Below are 25,966 nucleotides of genomic sequence, written 5' to 3'. Positions count from 1 at the left end.
ATCCTCACACTGTGACTCAGAATTGTTATACACCTGAAACCACCAGTAAACATTATTTCCCAGCTGCCAACTTGTAGAAGGAAGAGGTATCCAACTTCAGTGCAAGACCATGCAAAGCATGATGCTGACGTGCTGGTGATCGTTGTGATGCTGATGGAGCCAGAACCCTATTAGGAAGAGTCTGTAGAAATGTTAAAAGGAGAAGCACCAGTAAGGGTGTGCGAGGTGACCACCTGAGGTCAGGTGCCAGGGAAACCCAATCAGTGCGAACAAAGGAGGCTTAAGCACTAAGCACTCCACATTTTGGAGTGTGTCAAGGAGCTGAAGCAGCGTGATGTAGTAAAATGCTTTGGTACTGTTGTTAAGCCAGAGGAAGAGAACAGGAAATACATAGTGCCAAGTGGTGCTGCACAAGTAGGCCCAAGCATTGTAGCTGGGAAAGAAACTGTTGAGTAGTAAGGGTGAGATACTGCTAAAGTCCAGGAGAAATTGTTGGGTCATTGTGGGCTGTGGAACAGTTACAGAGAGTGTGACCAAAAGATAGTAACAGGCCTGTTCATCCAAGTGTTATGGGGGAGCTAAGAGAGGCAGTATGGAGCCCAGATAATACATCCTCCCGTGTAAACTAAAGTATTGCACTGTAAACTGTAAGGCAAAGCTCACCTGTGTGAAGTTACTGCTGGTGTTACAAACTAAGTTGAGTGGTCCTTAAAACAGGACCCAAATATCTTTCAAGGACATGGATTTTGTTATCCACCTGGTATTGGGACCATATTGTTGCACAGTATATTGTGTGATGTGTGCTGCAAGCTGCCTTGGGTAGTCAGGCAATCTGTGAAAACCTGTGGCATAGTGGTCATAGGGACCCATGGGGCACAGAGCCAGGGCCGCTGCTACCATAAGGCAGACCAAGCGGCTGCCTTAGGGCGCACCCTGGGGGAGGGCGAAAAAATGAACTTTTTTTTTTTTTATCACTTACGTGTGAGTTGCGGGCGGCAGCAGGGACTGGATCTGACTTTGTGAGTCTGACTCTCACACAGCCATATTGCTGTAGCAGCAGGACAGTGGGTAGGTGATGAGCGCACTAGCGCTAGAGTGCACAGCATAAATGTGTTTTTAAAAAATTATTACACAAACAACAATCATAAATTGAGGGGGGGGGGGTGGTGACTGTGACATGATGGGAGGGGGGACAATGTCTGTAGTCTGTGACATGGGGATGGGGCCAGGTCTGGTCGGGAGGGGGGGGATGATGTGCCATGGAGGGGACTGAAATGTGACACAATAGGGGGTGATGTGACATGGTTTTGAGGGGGAGAAATGTGACAAGGAGGGGGAGAAATGTGACATGGAGGGCTGATGTGACATAGGTGATTTGACATGGAGGGGAAAAAATGTGACATTGAGGCCTTGAGGGGGAGGAATGTGACATGGAGGGGGAGAAATCTAACATGGGGGGAGAAATGTGTCATGGGGGTGATGTGACAGAGGGTATTATGTAAAAAGGAGGGGAAGAAATGTGACATGGAGGGGGAGAAATGTGACATGGAGGGCTGATGTGACATAAGGGGGTGATTTGACATGGATGGGGAGAAATGTGACATAGGGGGTTGATGGCTGACATGGGGGGCTAATGGCTGACATGGGGGCATGATGGCTGACATGGGGGGCTGATGGATGGGGGCTGATGTCTGATATGGGGGTCTGATCTGAGACATTGGGGGTCTGATCTGAGGTCTGATTAACGTTGTGGGTCTGATTGCTGGTCTGACCTGAGGTGTAATGGAAATTTTTTTTTCTTATTTTCCTCCTCTAAAACCTAGGTACGTCTTAGAGGGCGAAAAATATACGGTCCTCAAACCAGCGATTGTCTGAAGCAGAGAGAAGATACCGGGACCACTCAGAGGAGAAGCCAGCTGCTGCAGATGGGACCACGGCCAGGTGAGCTGAGGGGAAGTGGGGGGCACCAAAATGCAGCTTTGCTTGCGTTGGCAAAAGTCCTTGCACCGGCCCTGCACAGAGCAATATCCTTACTCACTGCTGGTTCAACCCCAAGGAGTCAGCAGGGCAGCCTATGGTTGGGTGTACCCATCCAAAGACCAGGACAAAGCAGGACAGACAAAACACAGTTTTTCACGCAGGACTGGTCCACTGTCACTTTGGTGCGGCTCTACTCTACAGTCAATGACCACTCATTAGATTCTTATGCTACTGTTCAAAATAAAAACATGTTGTTCAATTGAACCTTTCCTGCATAACGTACTTTGAAAATGGTGTCGAGCTTTCATGCAGAAAAATAAAGGAAAACATAACAAAAAAGTTTAAATAAATTGAGACTGACCACAAGGGGGCAGTATTACAAAAGGAAAAATCTTCGTAACTGTTAACACAGAATGAAAGTCGATAAATCAAATGTTTCTCAGCCACTATGGTAACAGTCTGGCATGTTGTTAATAATTAGTCACAAGCTGGGTGCACAGGTGAGCCTGACATTGCCTGACAGAAGAACCATAAGTGGTCCAGGTGCTGTGGCTGTCACCTGGATGCTGAAATGGTTCCATAATAAAGCCTTGTGGAACCCTACTATTGCTGCCTTAGGGCGGCCATACACATTCAATAGCTGTTGGCCGAACTATTTCTCCCGACTCCTTCACAACTGCCTCATACACTTTCAGCTTGGACAAACATGTATGTCCATTTAATGGACAAAGGGGAGAGAGCCACCGGACTGTACCCTGACCTTTTCATTTCACTGGGTTCATGCACATGAGCATTGGGTTTCTGTGACCAGCTGTCCGTTCAGGAAAAATTGGAACATATTCTATCTTCATCCGTTTTTTCACACAAGACTAGTCTATTGAAAACTGACAGCACGTGCATGGTGTCCGGATGCAGCACATTTTCACTGATGGTTGCTGGGAGATGCTGGGTGTTATCCTTCAGTTTTTCTTCAAGTGCCTGAAAACAGATGTAAAATACACGCAATCCTGATGGGACAAATACTGAAACATTGAAAGCGGTTGCAGACAAAACTGACTCAACTTGTTTGCAAAAGCATCAGTTTTTCACTGAACAGATCCTGACACATTCCGTATGCAGCGTCGCCGCTGCTAGGGTTCCCTTTAAGAAGGAAAAAGTTACTTGTTTTGTTGTAACGCCAGTTGCAGTGAAGCAACAAGGCCACAGGGCCCATTTTAGTGATATGGTGGTACCCAGGTGTAGGAATGCCAGAGTGGTGTAGGGTGGCCTAAATTTCCCTTAATGGTGATGTGCACGTGTCACTGTGCTCCTACCTGGACACGCTGGAACCCCAGGCGTTGGCTCTGATGCAGAAAAAAGGGATAGTGGATGAAGGGGATGATGAAATAAATTGAGTCCAGACCTTGTGATGAAGTTGATAACGGCTTTACTTTTCATTAAATGCTTCTCCAAACAGTTTACATACTTTATCTTGGTTTCCAGCAGGCTTTGGCATTAACTGTGGCAGACAAACTCCTCACTGCTACGTCTGTTGCTCTCTGGCTCTGCTGTGCTAACAGGATAGCTATATAACTCAGTTTCTTCTTTATGCTGTACTTCACTTTCTGTGGGCTGGTCTGTCTCTAACTTTGTCCAGGGAAAACTTTACTCCTGGCTTCAGAGTCTTATTTCTGTGGCCTACATATCCAGCTGAGCTGAAGGTGCTCCAGCTGGTCTAGACAGGGCTCGTCTAGCAGGGACAGGCTCCTGCTTCCTTCCCCTAGCACGGGGTCAGCTGAACCTTCCTCTAGAAGGGGGTAAACTGAACTCAACCTCTCCCTTAGAAGGGGTAGGCTAGACTGAACTAACTGTCACTAGAAATTAGGGATGTCCCGATACCATTTTTTTTAAGACTGAGTACGAGTACCGATACTTTTATTTAAGTACTCACCGATACCAATTACCAATACCAATTTTAACAATAAAATACACACACATGTATTTTGTGACCACTGACCAACCAAAAGGCCCAAAAACAGAACTATAACATTCCAACGAGAGTTAGGAGACATTACACTGAATGGTGGCCACAAGGAGACGTTATACTGTATGGGGGGCAGCCACAAGGAGACGTTATACTGTATGGGGGGCAGCCACAAGGAGACGTTATACTGTATGGGGCAGCCACAAGGAGACGTTATACTGTATGGGGGCAGCCACAAGGAGACGTTATACTGTATGGGGGGCAGCCACAAGGAGACGTTATACTGTATGGGGGGCAGCCACAAGGAGACGTTATACTGTATGGGGGGCAGCCACAAGGAGACGTTATACTGTATGGGGGCAGCCACAAGGAGACGTCATACTGTATGGGGGCAGCCACAAGGAGATGTTATACTGTATGGGGGCAGCTACAAGGAGACGTTATACTGTATGGGGGCCACAAGGAGACGTTATACTGTATGAGGGTCACAAGGAGACGTTATACTGTATGGGGGCAGCCACAAGGAGACATACTGTAAGAAGTCAGGACAACAATTTTTGAAGCCCCTCCTCAGTATAATAGTCTTGTGGCCATCATACAGTAATGTATATATCTTCTTGCCCTAATGCCTGCTTTTAGAGATCAATGTGCAGCTTGCAGGCAGGAAGGGAAGGACCAGGGCCATAGAAGACAGACACAACACCTTTATTTCTTTCTGTCTGTGACCACTTGGGCTGGTTATAATCTTCTAACTAAGCTTTATACACTTACTAGGGTCGGTTCCTATAACTTTTAAAACTACTGGCAGGCAAACTCTGTTTGAGGAGGCCGGAGGGTGTCTGGACTCTGGAGAGGCTTTTCCCGCGGCTGGCTTGCTCCTGTGCTCCGATTCGGAGATCAGATGTCTGTGTGGAGTCATCGGGAACATGGGGGGAGGAGCCGGGGACGGGGGCGGCTGCTGCGGAAAGTGTGAATCAGAGCAGCCGCGGGAAAAGTCTCTTTCCAGACAACCTCCTAACACCACATGCAGAACTGGTCACGTCGGATGGCTGTGGGCGGAGTCTTAAACATACGTGGAGCCGAGGATAGCGGAGGCCGCTGTTAATCAGGGCGAGGGGGCGGAGACTGGGAGCAAGAAGAAGCTGTATTTGCTGTGCAAGATGCAGGGGCAGGCCACGGACGAACACACACATTTAGAAGCAGCGCACAGGTATCGGCAGTGGTATCGGGGACATTTGCACGAGTACAAGTACTCGTGCAAATGTCTGGTATCGGTCCCGATACCGATACTGGTATCGGGACATCCCTACTAGAAATCCACCATCCCTGCAGCAAGTGGAACACGCCCACCACACCACAGAGGGGGGTGTTAGAATGGAATAGAAAGCTCCATTCTCTGTAAGATAGCTCTGCCATGTTTGCTGCCATCTGCGGGTGAACCATATTACACTTGAACAGTTACATAACAAGAAATATGAACACACATTTTTGCAAGACCTGGAAATAAATATATAGGATGACATTAGGATGAAATAGGAGATAGTGGCAGGGTGCAGAAGTGGCAATGCACCTCTGGGGTGTTACACATATTGCTCATGTAAAACAGGCCTTAGATTGTGTTCTGTTAGGCACAACTCTAATGTAGGTTTGGTAAATGTATAGGTCCTTTACCCCTGGGTCTGAGTGCCAGCCATGTCCAGTGAGAAGGGGATAGTAGAAATAGTGCGGTAATCTTAAAGGGGTTGTCTCACTTGAGGAAATAACATTTCTCATGTAGAGAAAGTTAATACAAGGCACTTACTAATTTATTGTGGTTGTCCATATTGACTCCTTTGCTGTCTGGATTAATTTTTCCATCACATTATACACTGTTGGTATCCAGTGGTTATGACCACCCTGTAATCCAGCAGTGGTGGACATGCTTGCACAGTATAGGAAAAAACGCCGGCCTATACACACTCCTGCAGTCCCGGCCACTAAAGAGGCCAGCGACTTTATCTATATTGTACAAGCACATCCACCGCTGCTGGATTGAAGGGTGGTTGTAATCCCTGGAAACCAGCAGTGTATTATATGATGGAAAATGAATCAAGCCAGCAAAGGAGGCAAAATGGACAATCCCAATCCATTAGTAAATGCCTTGTATTCACTTTCTCTACATGATAAATGTTATTTGATGAAGATACTCGCTATACTTACTCTTCCCTTTCTTAAAAAACAGTCTCCTTAAGAGGGATCTGATCTCATCCTTGACATCCTCCCACCAGTCAGCCATGATGTCATAAAAATCAACTCTGTCTAGCTGACCCTGAAGAAGGGAGTGAATGCAGCTCTGGACATAAGGATCATCCAAGAGACTGGAGTTGAGTTTCCATAACCCTCTTCCAACGTCAGGGTGCTTAGTGGCTCCCAAACAGAAATACAAGGCCAGGTGATCAGAATAAGGAACTACGTTTTCACTCCTCTCACTGATGCTTTTGGGAGGACTCACTAGAGCTAAGTCTATCCGACTGCTTCTGCCAGCACATGAATAAGTAAATTTTGGCTTTCTACCACCACACACAAACATATCAGACAGACCAGCCTGAAGAATCATCCTGTTCAGGACCTTAGAGTCTCTAGTAAGGTCTGTCACTGGGTGTCATAGTGGCATTAACATCTCCCGCCATGATCAAAGGCACAGATGTGAGCAGGTATGGCTCAACCTCATTGAAAAGGTTAATCCTCTCAGTCACTGTCTGTGGACCATAGATATTAACAAGCCGGAGCCTTCTACCTCGTATAGTAATCTCTAAAACTATACATCTTCCCATCGAAACCTCCGTTAATCTATGTATGATCACATGATTGGTGTTAAGCCAGTGACTAGAAGGAAGGACCAGATTGCCATTCTCTCTCTGCCTTTCTTACACGTCCCAAAGTATTTAGATGGGTCTCCTGCAAGAAGAGGACATCAGCATCCAAATACTTCAGATGTTCATATACAGCATACCTTGTTCTCCTCGCCTTGATGCTACTTACATTTCTTGAGATGACTTTAAGGTGAAAATCAGCCATCAGAGTAAGATAGAGTACAAGAAACAAATCAGAGTCTGAGTATTCTTTCTGACCACCAGTTTCCATGTCAGAATCGGACTGTCTCTCAACTTGAATAGGTCTCTTTTTAGAGGGAGGATCATCATCTGGTTCTTCATCATATTCAGCCATCATATGTTTTAATTCATTCTCCATTTCTGCCTCTGCATCTGACTCAGATAAGACATTGAATCTATTGGCAGTCATTGTCCCATCTGGTCTACTATCCACTTTTATCTTACTTGGCTTTTGGACAGTGGTCCACTCACCTTCAGGATTACGGCTGGACTTATCTTTTTTCCTTCTTTTAGTCTGTTTATTCTCTCCAATGATGGATACTGGTGCAGAAGTAGAGACAATTTCTGTGTCTACAGCCTCTGTGACCACCTCCATGTTGCCCTCAATTACATCTGACTGGGGTTGGTTTTGTGCTGGATCACTGTGTGATATTTTATGTTGAGTCTTTGCCCCTGTTGGCACTGACCCTGATACCAACGCGTCCTCCTCCAGGTCATCTGTCCCTGCCAGTAAGTCATCATGAAAGTCTTTGCATATGTTATGTCAGGCGTCAGGACAGTCCCAGTGGGAATAGCCAATCCCACCACACAAATTACACCTAATGACCTGGCAGTTGGCACTAACATGACCAACCTCCCCACACAGGTTACACTTCACCATGGTGCATGCACTCGTCAGTCTTCCCACACTTAAAGCATTTCCTAGGCTGACCTGCATAAAAACACACACCCTTTTCCCAGTGTGATACAAATGTGATACCAATGTAAGAGAATGAATAATGATGATTGACACTCAAGTAGTCATAAAACCTTAGTTAGTATAGCCGTGTATATAAGTGGAAAAGTACTGAGGGTACTGGAGTTCAGGAAAAAAATGAAGATTCTCAGGCATTGTCACAAGTCAGGAAAACAAGTTATTGTGCATGAACACATGAAGTGTTCATAATAAGACTTTTCTCATAATAATACTTTTCTCATAATAAGACTTTTCTCTCTGCGCATGATCAAGTAAATATGATCACACGCTTACATGCCCAATCACGAGTTTATGAAATCATATTTGCTTATATAATTAGGGGGGGTTTCCACTGGGAATTTTGGGATTTGTTGGAGACGCGGCAAACGTGCCTTGCACTGTTCCCAGATTCTTCCCCTTGCTGATTATTGGAATTTCCCAATCCATGGGCAATGGGTGATGCTACAATATCTGGTGATGTATTGATGCTTCACTCTCACTTACTCATGATAGTAAGAATAGTCATAATTGTATATCGATAACTCTTATTATTATTAACCATAATTCTATTATTAAATAAAGTGATTGTTTTGCTTTATTATTTATGTCCTAGTCTGTGTGCTAGTGAGCGTCAAGTAGTAGTGCTAACAACACTTTTATCAGGCAAAACACCCGGCCAATGAAAAAAGAATTGGGCAGATGTTGGGTTATATTGTGGTGTTGATGGAGCTTCACCAAGACCCTCCACCCCCCAGTCCAGATACCGTCTTCATCCCTGGTCTTAGTGAGTTCAGACATGAGGTCACAATGTCTCCTTAGCCAGACTACAATGTCCTGGTGGGGAACCGACTAATTCCAGAAGATGATGGTCACATTAACGGTGTCTGGCTTAGAGATAGGAATGAAACGAAATTTATTCCAACCGTCTTCTTTTCTAAACCTGCTGAAATTAGCCCAGAAGTGGTCCAGGTCAGACATGAGCTTGAAACTGATGTCATAGCCCTGCCTGTCCAAGAGGTTTATCACGGCCAGGATGTTGGATGGCAAGAAGCCCATTTGCTGACATAGGAGCTCTCTTATGACATATCTCCTATCTGGCAGCTCTTCCTTGGCACCTCTAAGCCAGAACCTTACCTTGTTCATCCTCTTAAAAGCCTGGCCAGAATAACTGATGTTTGATGTAAATGATGGTGAGCCATGGCTCCAGGCATTCCCAGAGGAGGTGTAACCAGGTTCACGATCCTGCCGTCCTTGTGGGCCCTGTGTAGAATGCTGGCCTCCTGTACTAAGGGGTTCTGGTGCTGTCTGCGCAACTAAAGGGGGGAACTTCTGTAAATTAGACTGTACTTCCCCCTCCCCACCATCAGTGTCAGCAGCAATCACAGAAAGAACCGTAGACTGGCCTGATTCCCCAGATGATCCCAGATCCAACACAGACTCCGGTGCACCCTTCCTTGAATGAGCATTAGCACAAACAACATCACCAATATGATCAGACACATGAATGTCCTCAGCAGTACAGTCCTGCACAGCAGAGCCCTGAGGGCCCGGCTCAGAAATAACTGTCTGATATGCTGCTGCACTGTTACCTTCTGGAAGGAGTCCACAGTCCATCTGCACAGTGTTGCCCCTGATGCTTGTGGTGACTTCACTGCTACTGCAGTGTTACCTTCAGGTAAGGCTACTTTCACACTTGTGTTTGGGCCTCATCTGTTTGACTCAGTTTCATCAGACGGACACCAAAATGCTGCAGCAGCGTTTTGGTGTCCACCTCCAAAGCGGAATGGAGACGGAACGGAGGCAAACTGATCCATTCTGAGCAAATCCTTTTCCATTCAGAATGCATTAGGGCAAAACTGATCCGTTTTGGACCGCTTGTGAGAGCCCTGAACAGATCTCACAAACGGAAAGCCAAAACGCCAGTGTGAAAATAGCCTAAGAGTCCACTGTCCTCCTGCAGAGTGCTGGATGCTCGGACTTGTTGTGCCTTGCTGGTGCTGGACACTTGCTGCCCCTCTATACAACCTTCCTTCTTTAACCCCTTAAGGACACAGCTTTATTTCACCTTAAGGACCAGGCCATTTTTAGAAAATCTGACCAGTGTCACTTTATGTGGTGATAACTTTAAAACGCTTTTACTTATCCAGGCCATTCTGAGATTGTTTTTTCGTCACATATTGTACTTCATAACACTGGTAAAATGGAGTAAAAAAAAAAATCATTTTTATTTATAAAAAAATACCAAATGTACCAAAATTTGGGAAAAATTAGCAAATTTCCAAGTTTCAATTTCTCTACTTCTATAATATATAGTAATACCTCCAAAAATAGTTATTAGTTTACATTCACCATATGTCTACTTCATGTTTGGATCATTTTGGGAATGCTATTTTATTTTTTGGGGATGTTACAAGGCTTAGAAGTTTACATGCAAATCTTGAACATTTTCAGAAATTTTAAAAAACCCACTTTTTAGGGACAAGTTCAGGTCTGAAGTCACTTTGTGAGGCTTACATAATAGAAACCACCCAAAAGTGACCCCATTCTAGAAACTACACCCCTCAAGGTATTCAAAACTGATTTTACAAACATCATTAACCCTTTAGGTGTTCCCCAAGAGTTGATGGCAAATGGAGATGAGATTTCAGAATTTAAATTTTTTTGCCAAATTTTCCATTTTAATAAATTTTTTCCACTAACAAAGCAAGGGTTAACAGCCAAACACAACTATATTTATTGCCCTGACTTTGCGGTTTACAAAAACACCCGATATGTGGTCGTACACCACTGTACGGCCCCACGTCAGGGCGTAGAGGGAAAGGAACGCCGTGTTGTTTTTGGAAGGCAGATTTCGCTGGACTGGTTTATTTACACCATGTCCCATTTGAAGCCCCCTGATGCACCCCTAGAGTAGAAACTCCAAAAACGTGACCCCATTTTGGAAACTACGGGATAAGGTGGCAGTTTTTTTGGTACTATTTTAGGGTACATATGATTTTTGGTTGCTCTATTACACTTTTTGTGAAGCAAAGTAACAAAAAAATATAAATTTTGAAATTTCATCTCCATTTGACATTGACTCTTGTGGAACACTTAAAGGGTTAACAAAGTTAGTAAAATCAGTTTTGAATACCTTGAGGGGTGTAGTTTCTTAAATGGGGTCACTTTTTGGAGTTTCTACTCTAGGGGTGCATCAGGGGGGGCTTCAAATGGGACATGGTGTCAAAAAACAAGTCCAGCAAAAACTGCCTTCCAAAATCCATATGGCTTCTGCGCCCTGCCGTGTGCCTGTACAGCAGTTTTTCGACCACATAATGCGAATCAGGGCAATAAATATTGAGTTTTGTTTGGCTGTTAACCCTTGCTTTGTTACGGGAAAAAATTGATTAAAATGGAAAATTTGCCAAAAAATACCTGTTTTGGCACGGTTTTTATTTTTTATTATTTACAACGTTCATCTGACAGATTAGTTCAGGTGCTATTTTTATAAACCAGGTTGTTACGGACGCAGGGATACCTAATATGTTTACTTTTTTAAATTTATTTAAGTTTTACACAATAATATCATTTTTGAAACAAAAAAAATCATTTTAGTGTCTCCATAGACTGAGAGCCATAGTTTATTTTTATTTTTTGGGCGATTGTCTTAGTTAGGGTCTCATTTTTTGCAGGATGAGATATCTGTTTTAATGGTATGATTTTGGGGTGCATATACCTTTTTAATCGCTTGCTATTACACTTTTTGTGATGTAAGGTGACAAAATTATGGCTTTTTTTACACGATTTTTATTTTTTATTTTTACGTTGTACACCTGAGGGGTTAGATCATGTGATATTTTTATAGAGCAGGTTCTTACAGACACGGAAATACCTAATATGTGTACCTTTTTTTACTTATTAAGGTTTTACACAATAATATTTTTGAAACCAAAAAAAATTGTTTTAGTGTCTCCATAGTCTGAGAGCCATAGTTTTTTTTTTTTTTTTTTTTTGGGCCATTGTCTCATGTAGGGGCTCATATTTTTTGAGGAATGAGACGAGGGTTTGAATGGTACTATTTTGGCGTACATAGGACTTTTTTGATCACTTTTGTTACCTTTTTTGGGAAGTAAGGTGGGCAAAATTTCTATTTCATCATAGTTTTTATTTTTTATGGCGTTCACCGTGCAGGGAATGTAACATGACCATTTTATATAACATGTATAGGGAATTTTATTTTTTAAATTTTTTATCAGGGATAAATGTGTTTTTTTTATGTTTACTTTTTTCCACTTTTTCACTTTTTTTTTTACCCAGACCCCTTGGTTCTTGAAGATCCAGTGGGTCTGATGTCTGTATAATACAGTACAGTACACTATATAGTGTACTGCACTGTATTTCACTTACACTCTTACACTTTGTCTGAACAGATCTCTGCCTTTAGCACAGATCTGTTCAGTACCATGGACAACAGGATGCCTGAGAAGGCGTCCTGTTGCCATGGGAACCTTCCCCGTCTGCCACAACTGAGCAGACGGGGAAGGGGAGGGAGGGGGGCTCCCTCCCTCTGTGACCCCATCCTGTCCGGGGGCTGCAAAGGCACAGCAGCCCCCCGATGGGAGAGGGAGGGAGCTCCCTCCCTCTTCACCTCTTCTATACAGAACATAATCTTAACATCTTCTATGACCACAAGGGTGGCCCTCACTAGACAGATGGCATATGAAGATCAGGAGGATAACTCCAGCATACACCATGGCTGGAGTACACCTCAGCTTCAGGCATCCAGCAGAGGCTAAATAGCCCAAGCAGCCACACCCCCACACACATAAACCCAGTGTTAAAACACTAGGAAGGGAGTTAACCCTTCCAACACCAGACAAGGGCAGGAAGCCACTTAAAAGGGAAAGTGCACACACAAGCATTGAAAGCTACACGTTGCCGCAGGCAACAACATGCGTGGCAACCATGTCACAGCAATCACCCAGAAGGCCGATACACTGCCACCGCATGCACACACAGCAACACGTTGCCGCGGGCAACTGCAAGTGTAGCAACAGTGTCACGGCGCACACCATAGGCCGTGACAGTCCCTCCTTGTAGGTGATCATGGTACGCTCTAATTGTAAGCATAGATTCGGGGGCTGACAAGAGAGAAGCATCTACTTAAGAGCGAGGCTATCTAGTAAGTGTGAACATCGGGCAAACCAAAGCCCCCAAATCTTTTTTCTCTTGTCAATGTGGAAAAAGCTATCCTAGGGGATTTACCCGCCCAGAGGAAGAGGGAGAACATACGGCGTATCTCTACGAAGAAAGAATGGGGTAGCCAAATCGGTAATGTTTGTAGTAAATACAGGAGTTTGGGGACTATAAAGGCCTTGAGGTAGTTCTTCCTGCCTATCCACGAGATAAAAGGGAGTTTAAGGGACTGCAAGTGTGTTCTAATATCTTTGAGTAGGGGGGCATAGTTGAGACCAAAAAAGTCATCGTGGTCGGCTGAGATGCGGATCCCCAGAAACGTTATATAGTGGGAGGCCCAAGTAAAAGAGGTGGTGCGTTTGAGGTTCTTGACTACACAGGATTTGCAAGATACATTCAGAGCAAGAGACTTACTATAATTGATCTTGAAGTTAGAGACCCATGCAAACTCTTCAAATAGTGAATGGAGCCGTGGGAATGAAATCATAGGGTTAGTGGTCATAATGAGCAGATCATCCGCAAATGCTGCGGTGAAATGGGATATAAAGCTATTTTGATGCCTTCGATATCTGGGTCTTGTCTGATCTTACATAGTAGGGTCTCCATAACGATGACAAAGAGGGACGGGGAGAGTGGACAACCTTGCCTCGTGCCATTAGATATGGCAAAGGTGGGTGAAAGAGTGCCATTGACCTGAACTCTGGCAGAGGGGGACGAGTACAAGGGAAAAATAGCCGAGATAAACTGGTCAGGGAAGCCAAATTTCGACAGAGCCGCAGACATATAATGCCAGCTGACTCTGTCGAAGGCCTTCTCCGCATCAGTGCTGAGCAAAGCTAGCAGAGTAGATGTGCTCCGTGCCCAATTCATAAGATGAAGAAGGCGGACAGTATTTTCGTTCCCCTGTCTGCCAGAGACAAACCCAACTTGCTCCCTATGAATGATATCAGGGAGAATCCGCTGGATCCGCTGAGCTAGGATCTTAGCCCACCATTTTACATCCGTATTTAATAGGTATATTGGGCGGTAGCTGCCACAATTTAGGGGGTCTTTGTTCTCTTTATGAATGATAGTAATATGGGCCGAGAGTGATTGGGGAAGGAGTTGGCCTCCACTAAGAAGGTGGTTACACAAGGAGCAGAAGTGGGGGACTAGAATATCTTGAAATATTTTGTAATAGGTGATGGAGAAGCCCTCGGGTCCAGGGCTCTTCCCCGAGGGGATAGAGACAAGTACCTTCAGAGCTTCAGTCCGTGATTGGGGCTACCAGATGAGCGACTTGAGCCGGGGTGATATTAGGGAGTTGTAGGGAGGAGAGAAATTTTTCCGTGGCTTCCGAGAGGGTGTTAGTTGACTGACCTGAGGGAGGTGGGAGGTTATAAAGCTCAGTATAGAAGGCGCTGAAAGTCTTTGCTATGTCAGGGGTAGACTTAAGGTGGGCACCCTTAGCATCCTTAATAGCAGGGAAAAAGAATTCCAAGTATTGTTTTTTGACTAGTGCTGCCATAAGTTTATTTCCTTTGTCGCTATGTGCGTAGGATTTAAATTTAGAGTGGAGGAGAAGTTTGGCCGAGGTCACGTTAAGTAGATTCTTAAGTTTCGCTCTCGCATCAATAAGTTCAGCTGCGCAACTAAGCGCTTGCGATTGTTTGTGAACATGTTCAAGCGGCGCAATATCGGACAAGAGGGTGGCAATAGCTTGGGAGCATTGTTTTTTAATGTGGGAACCAAGGGCGATAAGCTCCCCACGGATTACCGCTTTATGAGTTTCCCAAACGATGGAGGGTGACGGTGGGGCATGTACGGCATTGTTCCGCTGGAAGAACTCGGTCAGGGAGGAGGCTAGCTTCTGGGAGTTGGTCTGATCTAAAATAAGAGTGTCATTAAGGCGCCAATTCCATTCTCTTTTCGGAAGGGTAGTTAAGGAAATGTGTAAGAAAATCGGGGCGTGGTCCAACAAAGTGATATTACCCATCTTAGCGTGTAGGAGCAGCTGAGCATGGTCTGAGGAAAGGAAAAAGTGATCCAATCTATCGTAGGAGGACTTGGCATGGGAAAAGAATGTATTGTCCCTACCTGATGGGTTTAGAGTGTGCCACGTGTCGAAGACACCTAATTTTCTCAAGGCAAGTTTCAGGCGCCTCAAACGTTTATGCATGATGGCCGATTTCCCAGAGGAGGAGTCAAGACTAGGGTCTAGGGACACATTTAAATCGCCTCCTAAAATGACGATACCATCTTTAAAAGAGGATAGGGATGATAGGGTCTGAGTTAGCCATAGGACATAGCCTCTGTTTGGTGCGTACACATTAGCTAGTGTAACCGGTGTGTCTGCAATGGTGCCCTTCACAAACAAGTACCGACCCTCAGGGTCTGAAGAGGAGGCAGTTACTACAAAGGGGAGTTGCTTGTGAATGGCTATGCTGACACCCCTGCTAGCAAAACTATGTGTACTGTGAAACCATTGCGAGAATTTTTTAGGTGGGAGGTTAGGTATCTTACCCGACCGGAAGTGGGTCTCTTGGAAGAATGCGATGGAAACTTTGTCTTTCTGCAATAGAGATAGGACCTGGGATCTCTTGCATGGCTCATTCAGACCTCTAACGTTGAAGCAAGATATTATGATGGAAGCCATCTTGAGACAGTAGAGAGGGGTTGTGCGAACAGTCGCCATGAAGACCAGTCGAGTGTGGAAGAGGGAGGGGAGGACACACAAGAGGGAAGGAAAACAAAGACAACAGTAGAAAAACATCTGCAATTGAAGAAACAAAGAGTTAAATGTAGCAACCAAAATAATCTAGTAAATGGTGGCTGTACAGAGCGCCAGATGTTGAGGTGATCCTTTCTCATAACGACGGTCGGCTGGGATCCATCAGGCGGGGGGTCTCATAGAGCCCTTGAGGGCCAGAAGGAGGCCATCTGGGTAGTAAACCAGAATAACTGCTTGCTAAACCCCAGCTTCTGAGGGGGGTGGGTGGGGTGGAGGGATAATAAACCATGGAACTGTAGCGATAACAAGGTCCCAAGGAGAACGCGAAAGATAGAGTCTCGCTCACGTTGTATCGAGGGACATCCTCGGAATATCATCAGTGGCCACAGGCGGGGTAACCATGAGGGGATGTGCCTTTGGAGAGGACCTCAAAGCTTAGAGGAAATCCTGAAAGTACTGTATGCTCTGAACGATGTGGAGGAAGTCCAGACTTGGCAGAAGGCTGACAGTTCCGACCGGGTCTGTCCCCTTTACCTGAGGAGACAAGGTTCCACTGATCCGCACTTGGAGGTGAGGCCCGGGTATAGGATCCCCCTGGTCAGCAGGCATCCAGGACGGGATATCTATGGGCGAAATTCCCAGGTGTTCCCAGGCAGCATGCAAGTCCTGAGGAGTGCGTATGGTAATCTGTCTCCCATTTTTCATGATGGCCAGGCCAAACAGGTAGAGCCATCTGAACTGGGGGGCTGAGGTTTTAAGGGCTTTTAGTAGTGGGCGAAGAATCAGGCGTTTCGCCAACATAGAGGGTGCAAGGTCTTGAAAAAACAGAATTGGCTTACCTTCAAATTCAAGGCGATCTGCTTCTCTACCTGCTTTCAGCAGAGCAGCAGTGTCCACATAGCTAAGAAGGCCGCAGACAACATCCCTCGGCGGGTCAGATCCTTTAGGCTTAGGTCTCAGAGCTCGATGGATGCGTTTGATTATTATTTTCACAGCTCTATCAGGACCCAGGAGATTCGCGAAAATTTAATTCACAATTTTTTTCAAGCGCTTCGGATGCGAATGTTTCAGGTAGGCCTCGGATCCGAATTTTCCGTCGGCAGCTACGATTTTCCTGATCTTCGATGCGAAGAAGGGCATCATTGAGCAGGTCGTTATGCGATTTGAGTGCCGCACTAGTTTTTCCTTCGTGACGAATAATCGCGTCTTGCGAATTTTCCAACGCCGCCACTCGCTGACCTATGCTGCGAAGATTTACCTTGATATCAGCCAGGTCTTGTCTCAGGGGAGCCAGAGCGGAGTCCAGGACTTCCCGAAGGGCCGTTTTGGAGAAGATTCCGCCTCGCTTGCGAGGTTTATAATCTGAGGTGTCAGACGCACTTCCCGCCTCCGAATATTTCTCTGCCTCAGAATGCTGAGATGCCGCCGGCGCCATCTTGGGAGTCTCAGCCGTTCGATTCTTGGGCTGCTTTCTCAGGAATTGCTCCATATCTGGCTGTTTGGAGCGGACCGGGGTAGGTTCTGCAGGGTCCTTGGTGCGATCTCTCCCCACTTTGCCCATTTGTGCAGGTAAAGGGTGCTTTTGAAGGGGTTAAACGCCAGTTAGGTGGAGGAACTCAGTGACAGGCAGCCATACAGCTCATAGTAGTTATAATCTTGTACATATGGGTGGTATTATAGTAGTTATATTCTTTTATATGAGCAGGGACGGTGCAAGGATTTTTGCCAACACAAGCAAAGCTACATTTTAGCCCCCCCCCCCCCCCCCTCCCTCGCAGCTTACCTGGCCCTGGTCCCATCTGCAGCAGATGGCTCCTACTCTGTGTGGTCCTGGTATCTTCTCTCTGCTTCAGACAATCGCTGGTTTGAGGACCGCATTTTTCACCCTTTTAAGACGCACCTGCCCATAAGACGCACCCAGGATTTAGAGGAGGATAATACGAAAAAAATATTTTACATTTCACCTCAGGTCAGACCAGCAATTAGACCCCCAATGTAAATCAGACCTCAGACCAGACCCCCAATGTCTCAGATTAGCCCCATGTCAGCCATCATCCCCCCATGTCAGCCCTCAGCCCCATCCATTAGCCCCCCCATGGCAGTCATCATGCCCCCATGTCAGCCATCAGCCTTCACTTCTGAGCAGGTGCTATGTTTAAACCCCAGACTTCCACTGTACATGTACGGCTGTCTTCCTTTGGGGTTAAAGTAGTTGCAGTATATTCTTTTACATACAGTTTATATTACAGTAGTTGTATTCTTCTAAACAGCTGTCAGAGTTATAATGGTTGTATTCTTGTAAATAGGGTACTGTATTATGTAGCAATATGAGAGATTTTCTTAAATATTCATGTATATATACAATGTGTTACATACCTTTTATAATTACTAATGTCTATGCCTTCATGAATTATTAGAATTGTTCTTAGTTTTCTATGTATATGTGCAAAAAATAAAAAAAACACAAAAAGTATAGAGAGAATGTATTTTATTAAACCAAGACAGGAGCTGTCTTGGACACAGAAGTATTGTTTCTTGTTTGAACTATCCCTGCCATAAATGTGACCCTCAATGATCTATGCATTTAGAAAATCATAAAAGGGACATGAATATTATCTCAAGATGAATGCTGTTTCATTATATAATGTCACAATAGACTCCAATGTATACAATAGTCCTGTTGATGTTAATTAAATTCCCAGATAGCAGATTTGTAGGTTGTTCGTCTTCTGTGCGTATAGCCCCATCCTGTTCCCTAGGAGAGATGTGTCTTTTATTATAATCTTGTATAGTATAGTATACTGGGCAGTAATGATGTATAATGCTACAGCATTCTATGCATTCAGCATAATTAACATTAATAGGACTATTGTAGACATTGGAGTCTATTGTGACATTATATATTGAAACAGCTTTCATATCGAAATAACATTTGTGTTCCTTTTATGATGTTTTACATGTTGTTCTGTGTGTTACTTGGATCTACCTTTAGTCAACAATATTTTATTTTGATCCTTTTTATATATTTTTACTAATAACTATTTCCAGATTTTTAATATACCTTGAGTGCTAATCACGTTTGTTATTCTCATTTACTCCTTTTAAGGCTCATGAACACAACCATTGACTGTTTCGCAGTCCGCAAAACACGAATACCAGCCATGTGCATTCCACATTTTGCGGAATGAAGTGGCCGACTCATAATAGAACTGTCCTATACTTGTATACCTATGCGTTTTGCATATGGTTGACATAGACAATGGACACAGAATTTTTTCCTGTGTCTGTAATTCCACTGTTGTTGAAGTGTTGGCTGTTCCATCAAAGTTTGCTCCTTTGACATACCTGGTTTCTTTAGATATACTTCTGGTTTAGTTTCTAATTATTTCAAACATTCCGATGTGCCACAAGAATTTATGATGGGCATTATCTGAAAGTGCACTGAGTAGAGATGCTCCTGGCTTACAAAAACTCTCTGTGAGAGTAGTGTGGACCAGAGATCTGTCGATTTTTGTTTGTAACCTACCATTGGCCATGTGGTTTTGTACCAAAAATCAACTTGTATGTATTTCTTTTATTTACTTCCCAAGAGTTAGTTCGTTAAGACAAATTCCTGCATTGGATCAGGTGCCTATAGGTTATCAAACTTCTAGAAAATAAAGTGCGGAATTCCAGTGCAGCATAAAACTTCCTTTATTAAGATGGAAAAAAAAATAATCACAAGCAAGACCTACGTGTTTCGAGTGGACACCCCACTCTTAATAATGGCAACTAAACTTCTAAGCATGAGTAAAGATGAACAAGAGAAAGAAAAAGAATCCTGCTTCGGCGCTTCAAACCCACTTTCAGCCGGTAGTACTTCTTTATTTCATTAAAATACATGCATAAAAACAACACATTTCGGGGAATCTTGGGTCCCCTTCATCAGGAAGTGACAATGACGAATCTCTTGGTGCCAAAAGCGCCATTTGTTTGGAAAAAAAGCCACATGCTATATGTAAGTGTCTGTTCCTAAAATATTTTATTCTGTTAATATTTTTACTGAACCTTGCTCCTGAGGAAGGGGTCTGTTATCCCCCGAAACGCGTTGAGCTACACCTGACTTATCTTATTAAAGGATTATACCAGAAGTACAGAGCGTTGGAATGCCGTATATTCCACTAACCCTACGAACGAGCCAGGCGAGAGAGGAGGTTGTTGTGGGTGTCTTGAGCTTTATCCCACAGCACCCCTCCCTGGTGAAGTGAGTGTGGTGTTTCCCACCTGTCTTTTATGTTTAAGTATTTTATATGGTTTTATGTATGCTATATTAGATTGGACAACGGAACCGGGTGGTGGATAGTTCTACAATATGGTCACAGATTATTGATTATCTTACTATTTATTGGTAAGGGGCATCTATTTACATATGATTTTATCATACAGCTATTTTATCCGCTAGTAGTTTGGCGCCATCAGGTGGATCTTTTTTCTCTATTTCCTCTATTCTATTGTCACTATATAGCGTTTCTGCTTATAGTTTAACACCTTCGGCTCCCTTACTCTTTTTCGGCTTCTGTTCTTTTCTTATATGCCCTACTATAGGACATGTTCTCTCATTTGTAATACATTTGTATCCACTCTGGCCTTTACCCTTGGCGCCCTGCGTCTATATCCTATATCTCCCTCCATAGGAGTACAGGATTAACCCTCTTCTTTTTTTCCTAACCTTTCACGCAGGCAGATTATCAGGAATAAGCATTTATATAGTCTGTGTAAAAGGACCTTAAAGGGGTTGTCCCATCAAAGACAATGGGGGCATATCGCTAGGAAATGGAGTGGGGATAGAGGTGGCTGGAGGACTCTGGGTTTCCCAGGTTCCAGCCACCGAGAAAATGCTCTCCCCATACAAGTGAATGGGAGCCCACCTTTCCCTGCACCTATCAGACAATGGAGGCATATCCTAGCTATATGTCCCCATTGTCTATGATGGGAAAACCTGTTTAAGAGACCTCAATAATTTATACCAGTTTGTTTTTCTTAAGTCCAGCGAGAATTGTTTGTTGAAACTTCTTTTCAAAAGCCAAAGATGTTAAAGACGTTCTCTTGGATTTAAATATTAATGACCTATTCTCAACTTCAATAGACATCTTCTTGCAACATAAAGAAAATTACACTTTTTTCATAAAGAAGATTTTATTGGATGAGCTTTGCTAAATTTGTGCTGAACTATTCTGAACTGTTCATACATGCATACATTTCAAAACTGTGGAATAATTATGCAAAGTTTCATTAACGATATTGTAACCACCTGCATTGAAAAGAATTGAAAAGATATGATTTATTGATCTATCTCAATAAAGATGATTTTGAAAAAAAAAAAAAACGGTGGAATATGAAACAGCCTCCAAATAAACCAATGAAAAACATCTAAGCTTTCCTAATGCCTGTGTTTCACACTCCCTGCCATCCCGGAGCCATAACTTTTTTATTTTTCCGTTCATATAGCTGTATGAGAGCTTATTTTTTGTGGGACAGGTTGTACTTTCTAATGGCACCATTTACTATTAATAAAAATAGGGTAAAAATGGAAAAAGAACCCCACAATTCTGCCACATTTCTATGGGTTTTGTTTTTATGGCATTCCCTATGCGGTAAAACTGCTTCATTCTGCTGGTCAGTACAATAACGATACTACATTTTTAGAGTATTTCTTGTGTTTTAATTCTGAAAAACATTTTTTGCGGGGCGATCTGTACTTTTTTTTAATACCTTTTGGGGTGTTTTTCACTTCTTGATCACTTCTTATTCAGTTTTATTCGGTTTTTTTGGGGAGGTGAAGCAATGAAAAAATGTCGAATTGGCTATTTAGATTTAGTTTTTTTATAGCATTCGGCGTTCGGGATAAATTCATTTATATTTTAATAGTACATGTGTTTTGGAATGCAGCAGTTCAAATGATTGTTATTTTGTTTCTTTATTTTTAATATGCAGAAAGGGGGACAATGAATTTTTATTTTTTTATATTTAAAACAAAAACTTTTTAAATCCTCCTAGGGGACATTAACATGATTATGATTTAACATCATTAGCTCATTTCTCTTATAGACTGCATTTATTTATGAATGCAGCCTGTGGGAGATTCAATATATTCCTATGGAGCACTGCCACCTGCAGACCTCCATAGGAATATACATGTGGTAGGCATGATAGCCTCCTGCAGGCAGCAGGCCACCACCAATGAATGGCTTCCCCATCTCAGCTGTACTTCCAAGGAAAACTGCCTCAGTTTCCACGGTCACAATTGACTCTGGCATTATCGCCGATCAAAGACATAAGCCCCAGGTGTCTACTGTTTCAAACAAATCGAACCCGGCAGTTATGGCACCTCTTGTGTTCTTGAGCAATCTCCATCTTTAAAAATTAGATTAGCCCCGTACATGTTCAGCGCTGGTCGGAAAGGGTTAAATATCTTCATATGTGACCAACTACTGTAAAAGCAGACCTTCAGGTCTCTCCCTTATTGAGGCTCATTCACCAACATAGATTTGAGACATTTATCTAATAAGCTTCTAGTCATAAATGGTGGTTTAATTGCTTGTAGATGATAATCATCCTGTCCTTGTTGTAAAAGAAATGAGCTCTCAGTGCACTGACTTTCTGCTGAGTTTGTGGTGGGCTTGTGCTAGTACACAGTTGGCAATCTGAACAAACAGAGCTGCAGCAATAAGCATAGGGAAGGACTGATGAGAAAGGACTTTCAATAGAGTGACTGTACATAAAGTCACTGTTCAAAGCTGTGTCCCAATGGAGCAGAACTAAAACACAACTAATACTGAAGAACAACAGAAGGTAAGCATAGAATTTTAAAAACCACAACAGGAGACCATCTTTAGTGAAATGATTATCCACCTTTGTGGTCTTCAAACAAGTAAGTTGTAAGTTGCCTCTACCACTTCTGAACTCAATTTTATGGTGTAGTCAAGATACATGTTTCAGCCATTGAACAGCATTTCCCAATAACATAAAAAAAAATAAAAAGACACAACCTTATAACTAAATATCAAGCTTCATTCTTCTGCCAGCAGAGGGTGCTGAGAACCCCAAATTCTTCACCCGGTTGCAGGAAGGGGCATCTTGCAATATCTTATATTTATTTACTAGAAAAATGAATAGCACATTTTTATGAACAGCAGCCAGACAAAGTGTAAATGTTAATTTATGTTTTCTATTTTTTAATTCAGTTTAGTGTTTATTTCTAGTTATATCGCTTGGAAAAACGGAGCCACAGTCAATATGATCGCCATTATACCTTTGAAGGGGTTATCAAACTAAAAGTTTTACTGTGCCATGAATAGTTCATTTCAAATGAAATATTATTGCAGTATACATGCAATAAAACTATTGTTTTTTGTACATTTTCCTCTTTGATAGCGCCCACTGCTGTTAATCCTTCTGTTCCAGCTTCTTATGCAATCAGAGATGGACTAGCATGATCAGTAGCATTCCTGCTCCTTTTCCAACCTTCCCCTTCCATTCACTGCCAACATAGTGATCTCATAGTGAAGTAGGTGAGGCAGCCCGCATTCCTTTCATTCATTCACCCCTACTTCTAAATTCATAGAAATACATAGCTATATCTCTATCTAGACAATGGAAAAGGACGATGAGGGGCATTACACACCATATCTATTTCTGGGGCTATATGTGGAAATAATTTTCTATGCAAAGGAGGAAGGGTTAGCAAGACCTAATTGCAGTGCATCCTGGAAGATGCGGGTGCTTGATTAGCTATAGCCCATCCACAAAAAGTGAAGAGACAGAGGCCTCCAAATATGTGAGTGAAAACCAGTTCATCCTTGGAGATGCAGGTACTTGATTAGTTGAAGCCCACCCACAGAAAGGGAAGAGAGTCCTCCAAATATTTGAGTAAACCAGTTTTAAAATGGTGGGATAACTCCTTTAAAGGGAGTCTGTCACCACTATATGACCATATACAGCACTTACATGGCTCTGTATATATAGCACACCTATATATGATTCTAATAGTACCTTTGTTATTTTCTTTAGACATCCAGAAGCAGGAAAAACTAAGTTTATTTCATATGCAAATGAGCACTCGCAAGTGCCCAGGGGCGGTGTTCAGTGTTTAGGTGCCCAGGCTGCTCTGCCTTTTTAACTCTTACTCCTCCCCCAGCCTCTTCCTTTGCCCGCCCTCCTATTCCCTTGTATCATCCCTAGGTCCGGCCGAGATCCCGCGCCTGCGCACTGCTTCGCCGGGACGGGACATGCACACTGCAATCCCCATTTTGGGTACGGCATCAATTGAACTAGTGCGCATGCGCCAGCCGGCGAAGCAGTGCACAGGCGCGGGATCTCGGCCGGACCTAGGGATGATACAAGGGAATAGGAGGGTGGGCAAAGGAAGAGGCTGGGGGAGGAGTAACGGTTAAAAAGGCAGAGCAGACTGGGCACCTACACACGGAACGCCGCCCCTGGGCATTCGCGAGTGCTCATTTGCATATGAAATAAACGTCGTTTTTCCTGCTTCTGGATGTCTAAAGAAAATAACAAAGGTACCATTAGAATCCTGTATAGGTGTGCTACAGAGCCATGCAAGTGCTGTATATGGTCATATAGTGGTGACAGACTCCCTTTAATGAGAGCCATATTACTTGCTATCCAGCTTTTTCAAAAACTAATATAACAAAAAAAAGGAGTTGTATATCACTTCTAACAACTTGACATACAAGGTTCAATCAAAAACATAAATATTTAACATATTTACTTTAAGTTCATTGAACAGCCAAACCCTAAAGTCCTTCTAACTTCAAGTTGCTCTGCATTCCAGCAGTTTTCGAAAGCTCTTCCTGAAACTATCATCTAGGAAGGCATAAAGGAATGGGTTGAGACAGGAGTTGGCATAGCTCAGACTTGTGATGAAGTAGGAGATTCCAATGACCAATGAGGTCTCCTGCAAATCTGTAGTGAGTGATACAATGGTGGCCAAATGGAAAGGAGTCCAACAGAATAGACAAACTGCTACAACAACAAAGACCATAATGGTGACTCTCTTCTTGGCCTTATCTAAAGCTTTACCATTGGAATTCAACCTCATGTTCCGTAGTTTGTATAGCATGACCATGTACAATATACAGATGGTGGAAACGGGGATTGCAAACCCCAGTAACAGGGTATAGATACGACTTGCCTTAAACCATAATTTTTCTGGTTTGGGAAAGTTCAGTCCACAACTCTTAAATTCCATGTCATCCATGTAAACTCCAGCGAAAATGGTGAAAGGTAACACAATGAGAATCACCAACACCCAAACAAGAATACTGATGATCTTTGCCGCCCTGTAGGTGCGATAAGGCATCCTCTTGGACCTCACAGTAGCCAGAACCACTAAATACCGGTCTATACTCATGACTGTCAGGAAGAATATGCTTGAAAAGATGTTGTATAGATCTATAGACAAGATGATTTTACAGAGAACAACCCCAAAGGGCCAATAGTGTAGCAGGATCTCTGCAATGTTGATGGGAAGAACAAGAGTGAACAAGTCATCTGCAATCGCCAGGTTCAGGATGAAGAGGTTGGTGACAGTTTTCATCTTGGGGGCTTTGAGAATGACATAGATGACAGCGGTGTTCCCTGTCAGCCCCACCACACAAATCACAGAGTAGATGACAGGGAGAATGATGTAAAAGTCATGGGGCAGCTCATTGTTAGTGATATGCATATTAACATCTCCAAGAATGCAAGATAGGTTAGGAGGACTCAGCAGGGACACATTCTCCATGGCTCTCTGCTTGAAATCTTGTTATAAGGGCAGTGGGAAATAAGGTGAAGGCTTCACACTTCACAGCTTTCCACATATTGTAGCTTCTTGGTATATTAACCCATAGATGAAAGTATCCATCCTCCAGCTATTCATATGATGGCTTACCAAGAATGGATACATACCATGTAGGAGATCAAGCCGTGAAATATGTTGAGCTTCTGGGAGAGTGTCAGATATATCTCAGTATCCTCAGGGTGATAATCTGTTCAGCTTCTGAAACCAGAGCGAAGCAGAAAAAAAAAAAAGTGAATAAAAATCAAACAAGATAAAATGAGTTACACAATTTACATTTTTTTTTTTAAATCAGCAGATACTGTCCATAGAAAAGCCTATGAAAGCATATAGCGTAATAGGGAAAAGATAATAATAGCAAAAAGAACAAAAAAATCCCTGCCACATAGAAAGCACACTCTAACTAGGCATTACATAAAGAGGACCGGACAGGTCTGTTCTAGTAGCTACTTGCATTCCCTTGTGATAATTC

The 25,966-nt window shown here is 43.4% G+C and overlaps 1 protein-coding gene across 1 annotated transcript; it reads right to left on the bottom strand.

The window, feature by feature from the left end:
* Positions 1-24,465: 24,465 nt before the first annotated feature.
* Positions 24,466-25,440, bottom strand: NPBWR2 (neuropeptides B and W receptor 2). Its single transcript, XM_040438345.1, has one exon. The coding sequence runs from the start codon at positions 25,438-25,440 to the stop codon at positions 24,466-24,468; it is 975 nt and encodes a 324-aa protein (XP_040294279.1).
* Positions 25,441-25,966: the final 526 nt, after the last annotated feature.

Source organism: Bufo bufo, chromosome 6, assembly GCF_905171765.1.
Source record: "Bufo bufo chromosome 6, aBufBuf1.1, whole genome shotgun sequence".
NCBI lineage: Eukaryota > Metazoa > Chordata > Amphibia > Anura > Bufonidae > Bufo > Bufo bufo.
The sequence above is the reverse complement of the archived record's forward strand: the minus strand, read 5'-3'. Positions and strand labels throughout refer to the sequence as shown.

Excerpts from the sequence above, each read along its gene's own strand:
- NPBWR2 (XM_040438345.1), bottom strand. The coding sequence starts at position 25,440 with ATGGAGAATGTGTCCCTGCTGAGTCCTCCTAACCTATCTTGCATTCTT.